The 8,806-nt window shown below is 42.2% G+C and overlaps 2 protein-coding genes across 7 annotated transcripts in view; one reads left to right on the top strand and one right to left on the bottom strand.

Annotated features, from left to right (window-relative positions):
• Window positions 1-97: 97 nt before the first annotated feature.
• Window positions 98-7,630, bottom strand: RBM48 (RNA binding motif protein 48). 2 transcript variants are annotated; one of them, XM_008517356.2, is made up of 5 exons: window positions 7,366-7,630; window positions 6,693-6,883; window positions 5,001-5,146; window positions 2,971-3,539; window positions 98-414 (listed from the first exon to the last, which is right to left on the bottom strand). In XM_008517356.2, exons 1-5 carry the CDS (start codon window positions 7,474-7,476, stop codon window positions 328-330), a joined length of 1,104 nt encoding a protein of 367 aa, XP_008515578.1. In that variant the 5' UTR covers window positions 7,477-7,630; the 3' UTR covers window positions 98-327. The 2 variants fall into 2 exon arrangements, with proteins under 2 accessions (XP_008515578.1, XP_070473601.1); XM_070617500.1 differs by having other exon boundaries at window positions 5,001-5,141; window positions 7,366-7,503.
• A 13-nt stretch (window positions 7,631-7,643) lies between these two features.
• PEX1 (peroxisomal biogenesis factor 1) overlaps window positions 7,644-8,806 on the top strand; it is a 52,788-nt gene continuing 51,625 nt past the window's right edge. For 2 of the 5 annotated variants that reach the window (XR_011539516.1, XM_070617493.1), the window contains exon 1: window positions 7,796-7,936. Coding sequence is in view for 2 of the 5 variants with exons in the window: in XM_008517353.2 (XP_008515575.1) it covers window positions 7,808-7,936 (129 nt within the window). In the remaining 3 variants the exon portion in view is untranslated. Of the gene's footprint in view, window positions 7,937-8,806 lie in introns of all 5 variants that reach the window. The other 3 variants (XM_008517353.2, XM_008517354.2, XR_544460.2) reach the window with 3 other exon arrangements.

Genomic DNA, 8,806 nt, shown 5'->3' with positions numbered 1-8,806 from the left:
TTTCTCTTGCTTTCTCAGCCATAGAAGTTGGAAACATAAAACATTCACCATTCCAGACTCCTCAGTTAGGAACAGCCATGAGGCCAGTTCTAGCCAATAAGATGTAACCAAAGTTTTATTTTTTTTAAGGGACATATTTGGCTGGCATGTATTTTGTGCATGAAAAGCTAATTTCAAAAGATGAAACTGTTTTAGACAAGTGGCTTGAATGAAATTACAAAGAGGAGTGCATTAAAAAAATACCAGTAAAATCTCTTCAAGAACTAAAATGACAGGTTAAAAATAAAAAATAAATAGTCCCTTAGAAAATAATCTGCGGCTGGCAATCTATATCCTTCTTCTTTGTTTCACTGAGTGACTTGTATGCATGTCTTCCAGTTTGTCCTCTGGAGGCTCTGGCACAGATGAAATTACCTAGTTTAAAAAAAGAGAACCAATCAAAACTTAATTTTTATATTTACCGAGTAAATAAACTATTAGAAGAGACAGGATATACATCTAGTAGTTCAATCCTTGCCATCACACTTGAGGCAGAGTTAGCCCAAGTTCAAGGTACAGCCTATGATCTGGGCACAGAACAAAGTTTTCTGTCCAAACATTGATGGGAGTAGAACTTTTAAAGTCATTTAACAAGAAAACAAATTTGAGGGGAGAAAAGTAAACATACGCTCTACTTTAACATTCCTTTATAAATCTGCAGTCACTTATTTTATGGATACAGACAGACATCCTGGTTATGCACAAAATTTGGAGAAATAAGCAGAAAATGACATAATCCTCAATTTTTTAGGGAAAAATGAAACCAAACACATCATCATAAAAAGAGTGGACACGGGGCCGGCCCCGTGGCTGAGTGGTTAAGTTCGCGCGCTCCGTTTCAACAGCCCAGAGTTTTGCCAGTTCGGATCCTGGGTGCGGACACAGCACTGCTCATCAAGCCACGCTGAGGTGGCGTCCCACATGCCACAACTAGAAGGACCCACAACTAAAAAAATATACAACTATGTACCAGGAGTCTTTGGGGAGAAAAAGGGAAAAAAATAAAATCTTTAAAAGAAAAAAAAAGAGTTGGACAATAAGTTAAAGCAAAGTTAAGACAGTCTTCTCTTAAAATGGAAAATTATTAGAAACTGTAGTAAATTGTATTATTTCTTCTTTGTGTTGTTCTACTATTTCTGTATCTACGATTTGGACCTAACACTTTTTCCTAAAAATACAGTCAGCTGGGGCCGGCCCCATGGCCGAGTGGTTAAGTTTGAGCGTTCCGCTTCCGCGGCCCAGGGCTTCGCAGGTTCGGATCCTGGGCGCAGACACGGCACTGCTCGTCAGGCCACGTTGAGGCAGCATCCCACATGCCACAACTAGAAGGTCCTACAACTAAAATATACAACCATGTACCGGGGGGCTTTGGGGAGAAGAAGGAAAAAAAATGCAGTCAGCTCTGGCTGAGACCGCTATGTATCCATATCTATTCCTCGGTTCAGCCGTATCTGAAGGAACACACAATGCCCGCACAAACTAAAGACTTTAAAAGGAGGCTTACGCATATTGCGTCCATGGATTTTTATTATTAGAAAACAATCCTCATTCCTTAATCAGATAATTTTCAGGTAAAAAAAAAATGTACATAAAATAAATTAAGCTACCTTAGTCCCTTAATCACACTGCAAAATATATGTATACTGTGTGAAAAGCACTTTCTGAACCTCAGAGTTGAAGTACAAGAGAATGGTTTTTTCCCTCTGTTTATGATTTCTAAAACGCTTGCCCCACAAAGAGGTATCTTTCAAAAGTTTAATCAAATGTTAACTTCCTTTTATTTGTGCTTAGACAATGGAAACTAATTATGTAAATAACTTAAAACAAATTACTACCTAAGTGGCACAATCTAGTTCTAGTCTATTTAAGAAGTTTATATTTGAATTTTTTTGATTTTTCTTTTTTTTTTTTTTTAAAGATTGGCACCTGAGCTAACATCTGTTGCCAATCTTTTTTTCCCCTTCCTCTTCTTCTCCTCAAAGCTCCCCCGTACACAGTTGTATATTCTAGTTGTGGCATGTGGGATGCCACCTCAGCACGGCTTGATGAGAGGTGCCATGTTCTCGCCCAGGATAAAAACCAGCGAAACCCTGGGCTGCAGAAGCAGAGTGTGTGAACTTGACCACTCGGCCACAGGACTGGCCCCAAGAAGTTTACATTTGTTTGTTTGTTTGTTTGTTTTTTGAGGAAGAGTAGCCCTGAGCTAACATCTGCTGCCAATCCTCTTCTTTTTGCTGAGGAAGACTGGCCGTGAACTAACATCCGTGCCCATCTTCCTCCACTTTATACGTGGGACGCCTACCACAGCATGGCTTGCCAAGCAGTGCCATGTCCGCACCGGGATCTGAACCAGCAAATGCTGGGCCGCTGAAGTGGAATGTGCGCACTTAACCACTGTGCCACCGGGCGGCCCCAGAAGTTTACATTTGAAATGCAGACCTTAAGGCCTAATCTTTAGAAATCTTACCTTTTTCTATGGCTATCTTTATCAAAGAGGCAAAATGAGCTTTTTGAATATGATGTAATTTGTAGTAACTTTGACTGAAGAGAAATAAATTGTAATAATTTTCCTTCAATGGAAAAGTTCTCTATTTTGGCTCATATTAGATCTGGGAAGTTTTAAAAAAAGGGAAGGCTTGGGCTCCAGTCTCACAGATTGATCTGACTGACTGAAACCACTGCTTTTATATCTAGAGTGATATGAACTATGTTCTGTCATCCTTTAAAGCAAGGATTAATGGTATCAAAGCAAATAAATTTGTTAGTCAAATTCAGTTAATTAAACAGAGAATTGTAGGAAAACACATCAAAAAATTAAAAATGAAAAAAAGTCAATGACAATACTATACATAGTTGCTACAAAAAATTCTCCATTTAGTTGTCAGTTATATAATCAAATAGTCTCTTAAAACAGGTTTTAAGTGATCTTACCTCTTTAAGTTTCTTCCGAATTAAATCTGCCGTTGTATTCAAGGAGTCATCGTGCATATCCACTTTAGGTATGTCTGGCAACAGAGGCCCAATCACAACCTCATTGCTGCTCGTGCTTGTTTCAAAAAAAGTTCCAAGTTTACGATCATCTTGTCTTCTTCTTTTCCGCTCCTGCAGTTGTGTTGTCCTAGGCATAAATCTGTCAACTGCCTCTGAAGGAGTAATAGCCTTCTGTGCACCCGGGCAGGCCACTGAATTTTTTAAAGTTTTGATCTGCATTTTCTGCAAAGAGTCCTTGTGGTTACAATGCTCCCCTGTTTCATCGTGGTTTCTACCATCCTGAGAGGAGTTTGATGCTCTGTCCACATGTTCTCCTGATGAACATGTACATTTTGAGGAGAAATAACATAGAGGCAATTCACAAGAATAAGGAAAACAAGGATCTGAGTTCCCAGTAGAAGTGTTCACAGCGGCTGCACAAAATCCAGATGTCTCCGAATGGAAATCCTGTCTAAAATTTTTTGTGTTTTTATGCTCTGTAACCAGTTTCTTCTGTGTCATGTAATGATCTTTATATTACAATTTAAAAGGTGAGGAAAAGGGAAACAGAAGTGGTTCATTTATTGTTTTCATCATTCAGAAATTTTAAAAACAAACATTACTTTAAAATGTTAACAAATACTACCCTGAAAAATTTACTTCCTGAGCAGGCAATACATTCATGTCTTTAAAAGCTAAAAAGGATAACAGGTATTACTGTCAAGCTTCACTCCTTGCTCCCCATATGCCTGGTTTCCACCCCCCAGAAGTAATCCACTCTCCTTACTTTCTTACTTATCTGTCCAATATGTCCTACTTTTCCTCCTCCCCCTACTCCTCTTTTTCTCTGTAATACCCGTTTCTCTGCACCTTTGCGTTTTCCACTTAACTGTAGGTCTTAGAGGGTTTTTCCCTCATTACATAGCTCCTTTTTTTAATAGTTCCAGAGTATTCTACTATATGAATGTATCATGCTGCTTAGTTTGTGTTTATTAGTTTTTAAAGGAGGCACTATGCTGGGCCGTATTTTGTAATTTCCTTTGCTATGCACACATACACGTTTTCCTGGAGCTAGCTATTTACATATCCCACAGGTTAAAGTTCAGTGTCTACAAATGACCAGGGACTCTCAACAGCTCTCTTGCCAAATTTTCAGGTAGATTTTCCAAGATTCTTCCTACTGTATTCCTCTCTTCACCTCTGCCACATGCCCCTTCCCCAGTCAGCCATAAACTCATCATATTCAACAGCTGTATGAACACCAACTTTGTCTTTCAACTAAAAGGGTGGAAATCTGGTAATTTGAGCCTCTAGTACTATTTGGATTTCAGACCACACACATTTCCTTAGTCCAATTCGGATTGTTCTAGTCCTATGATCTATGTACCAGATCCCATGACTCTATTTCAGGCAACTAGAATTTGTGTCTAGGGAAATTCAGTTGGGCATATGGGGCATTTGGCCAGCTGCTAGTCAAAAGTGGAATTTCTCCACTTTCAGCAGTTTTAGATGAGCAGTTGGTAACTGGTCTACAAATCATAATTGTCTCTCACTGCCTTGAGGTCAAAGCCTTCACTCCTCAGTATGGGACACAAGGCCCTTCATGATTCACTTCCTGTCCACCTTTCTAATCTTCTCTCTCAGTGAAGCCCCTGTGTTGTGGTTATCCTGTACCACTCACAGTTCCTTAAAATGTATGATGCTCATTTATTCCTTGGGCCTTTAAACACGCTACCTGGCCAACCTTTACATGTCCTCCTCTTCCCTTCTGGGTCATATCTTTTTATCCTTCAAAAGTCAGTCACCCTCTCATCCTGTAGAAAGTCTTTCATGAACTGCCATCTCTCCTTTCCCAGCCCAGAAGCCTGGAGTTTACGGTTATTGAATATTGTGATCATTTACTTGCCTCTCTTCCTACTGAGAGCTCCATGAGGTTATACCTTGCAGAGGGCCTGGCACATAGGAGGTGTTTAGAAACAGGCTTTTCATACCTTTATTTTTAGTAGTTCTTGCTATATAAGCCTTTCTTTCTTGTAACTTTTTTCTCGTTTCTTCAACAGTCTCAAATTCTGGAGCATAACACACATGAAGCAATCCACCAAAGAAACTCTGTTCATCCATTTTTCTCTTGGCTGTTCTAAACAGAAATACATGATAGCATGGTTTATTAATCTAGATTTACTTAGGATGAAAGCTTAACTAGTATACAATGCATTGACCTAAAGAGCAAAGTCTAGCTTTTGCTATGTGTATATACATCCTATGGTTTGGGAATTAAGATGCTCTGTTTGTGTATGGCATTGACCCTATGATCCACTGCATACTCTTAATCCTCTCCTCCCCTCTCCCAATAGTTAATAGGTTTTGAGCTAAGTCATCCACACATATCCAGACTCCCTTTAACCAACTTAAGATCCAGCAGTTAGCCTGAGGTACACAATCTGTGGTCACAAAATAGAGATTTTCTCTGTGTTAGTAGCCCTTGAGAGTTAGCTTATACCCATTTTAGCCTTTTGAGCACAATGTGTTCCTATAATGGGATTCATATGTAAAAAATTAATAAAAATATTGTAATTGTAAAACTTTTAATAATTGAGGAAATACTGAATATATAACAACTAATTAGAAAATGAGAGAATGGTATTCATTCAACAAATACTTATTAAACATCTATGACTGGCCAGGCATTACTATAATAAATATTTAAGCACTTACGTGCCCAGGAATAATGATAAGAAATACTTATTGAGATTTTACCATGCACCAGGCAGTGTCCTAAGTGCTTCAACTGAATTCATGCTTCACAACAACCCTATAATGAAACTGAAAACCTGGGGGATTTATAACTTGGCCATGCTCACATTGGTTTGTGCAGCTCAGATTCAAATTCACATGTCGAACTCCACAGCATGCTGTACTAGGTGCTGTGGGAGATACAAAAGCTCTAGAAAATATTATTCCTTAACCATGAGGAGCTGGCAAACTGGTTAGGGAAGTGAGATTACACATAAGAGTAACCTGAGAACAAGACATGATCCCATAAAATCAAGTTTTTGTGGCAGATCACAAGTGCTATTTGTAGCACAGAAAAGAAAATATTAATTGTAATAGCCAGGGAAGGATGGTCTTGGAGCAAATTAGTGACAAGAATAGGGGTCAACCTAAAAATAGATAAGGGATTTCATACTTCAGCCTTATTGGAACAGAATTTATGTTACATAGAAGGCTGGAAGAGATGGGGTCATTCACATAGGCGCATAACAATAAGAACCTCAATAGCTAATGTTTACTGCATTCTAAACCAGAGGCACTATGCTAAGCCTTTTAGAGGGATTATTTCATTTCATCCCCACACAACCTCGACAAGTAGGTCCTTTTACCATATGGATTTTACAGAATAGGAAAACGGGCTTAACAGAGTTAAATAACTTGTCCCAGGTCATGATGTTAGCAGAACTGGGAAAATTATTCCACATTCAGTTTTTAATCTACACACGACAGAAAATTGTTAAGCGTGGGAATGGCACGATGAAAACAGTGTTTTGGCAAGGCGAACCTTCAAGAAGAATCGAGGAAGATGATAAAACAGTGCCATATTAGATTATTGGGTAATTCAGGTATGAATAAGGAAAATCGGGGGCCAAAATTGGAGGAAATGAGACACTGCTTAACTTGTATATTACCTTGCACTTTGTAAATTCATAAATTTAATAAGGTAAACTTCTGTAAAGTCTTCTGCTGGGTATTCATCTAGAGCATTATACTGTTCAATCGCACCATACAGAGCAAATCGCGCAACTAATTCCTTCATTGCTCCCACTGCAGGAACTCCTTGTATTAGTAAGTATCGAGATTCCAAATTGATTGTATATACCTAAAAGAAATGCAAACACATTAAATGTATTTCATAAATAAGCCTAGGACAAATCTGGTATTTTTTTTTAAAGCTTTGAAAAGAACTGTTCTGTTCAATCGATCTGCAGAAAACAGAAAATTAAAAATGTTGCCCCTCTCTCTGCATAAAGAATAATTCACCCCACGTGTGAGAGCCTCTAACTAAAGCATACACAATCTTCAATCGACATGTTTCCCGGAAAAAACTAACATATTCACTGGGTGCTGACCATGTACCAAGCACTACTGTAAACACGGAAGATCAAACGACTAACATAAAGGCCTGTTCTCGGAAAGTTGACGTTCTAGCAGTTGACCAAAAAGCGGTCGTGAGAATCTTAGGTACCTAAGTGATGGATATGACCGCACCCTTTCAAGCTTTTATTTACATAAGCTAGACTTGTGGAGCTAGAGCTCATATAAAGCAACCGAGGACAGCGAAAGAAACCAGAGTCCTTTTACCTTGACAGCGCGAGGCCGTCGCCCCTCCCGATACTTGGCCCGCGTGTCGCATACAGCCCTCTGGACGTGGTGGTCGAATACGCCCCCAAGCTCCCTGCCATTCGACGCCATCTTGCCAGCTTTGGCCCTTGCAAACACGACAACATCCGCCTTGCTGCACTCCCGCGCATCCTATAACAGAGAGGGCTCGGGCAAGGCGTGCCGGGATTGGCTAGAAATCGACAGCGTCGGCCATCATTTCCTCCGAGCGAGGATTCGCTGCAAGAGGTGCCGCCCCCCAGCGGCGCGGCGGAGAGACCCGGAGAGCGACGGAAGGCTTGCTTGCCCCGCCCCCTACCGGCGCGCCGCGAGCGGCGCCGCGGGGAGAGGGGCGGGGCGACCGAGCTTCCCGGGCCCGACGCCCTCGGCCTGGCGGGCTGCCGGCCTTCGGCGCTCGTGGGTGATGTGGTGTAGCGATCGCCTGGCGGGTGCGGGGGGAGGTGGCGTGGCTGTGACTGTGGCCTTCACCAATGCTCGCGACTGCTTCCTCCACTTGCCGCGGCGCCTCGTGGCCCAGCTGCACCTGCTGCAGGTAACACGCCGGCCCCGGACGAGGCTCCCAGGGGCTGCTCGGGACACCTCGTCGGCACTCTGGGGTCGGACGGGGCGGAGGTCTGGTAGGACGCTCAGGCCTCTCCCGGCGGCGAGCTCGGGCTGCCTTCCCGGCGCCGCCGAGCTGTTCCGAAGCCGACTGAGGGCAGGGCCGGCCTGGGCAGTGTCTGCAACCCTCGCCACGTCTCGGGCGGCCCTGCACCTTTATGTTAACTTGCCTCATTCCAAGCCTTTTCACTCGGTGATACTGGGCTTTCAAACATCGTAATAGTCTACCTCTGCATTCAGAGATCCTCACTCCAGGTTGGAAAAGCTCTTGAGAAGTCGTTTTTGTTTTTGTTTTGAATGTTTTTCCTGCCAGCGATTTCCAGGTGCTTGTAAGGCTGTGACCCGGGCCTCCAGACAGAGGAGGGGCAGATAGGTTTGCAGAGCCCCTGTAGGTTAACTGGGACTGAGCACGGTGTCCCACGAGCGGGACAGGTTAAAAAATGAAGGTTCTTTCCCGTGTCTCCGACGCTCACATCTGCGAGGTGTGCCAGGAATGTGCAATGGGATTATGTATGTTTGGACGTATGTAATTAGGATTACCTGAACCTCCACTGTCAGTCGCCCTTGTGGACGTTGTGGTTGTGGTGGTTCACAGCTCTAACCACCGGTGGAGTAGCACCATCCGATTTTCATAATTGAAAGTAGAGGCACCTGGCCTACGAGTTTGAGTGCGCTTATGGGGACGAAAGGATAGAGTATTTGAAATCCTCGAAAATCTTGGATGCATGGTATCCACCACTGGCTAATCCATGCAGGAAATATTTAAGAGTTTGCAGTAATTTCAAGTATCTCGCTTTTCCAT

This window comes from Equus przewalskii, chromosome 4 (assembly GCF_037783145.1).
Source record: "Equus przewalskii isolate Varuska chromosome 4, EquPr2, whole genome shotgun sequence".
Taxonomy (NCBI): domain Eukaryota; kingdom Metazoa; phylum Chordata; class Mammalia; order Perissodactyla; family Equidae; genus Equus; species Equus przewalskii.
Note: the sequence above shows the minus strand (reverse complement) of the source record. Positions and strands in the feature narration are given on the sequence as shown.

Bases quoted from the DNA above. Each gene is read 5' to 3' on its own strand.
- RBM48 (XM_008517356.2), bottom strand. From the start codon at position 7,476: ATGGCGTCGAATGGCAGGGAGCTTGGGGGCGTATTCGACCACCACGTC. The intron at 5,147-6,692 runs GTAATATACAAG...ATTTCTGTTTAG, and splicing joins ATGAATTTACAAAGTGCAAG to AACAGCCAAGAGAAAAATGG. The intron at 3,540-5,000 runs GTATGAAAAGCC...TGTAATATAAAG, and splicing joins AAGAACTACTAAAAATAAAG to ATCATTACATGACACAGAAG.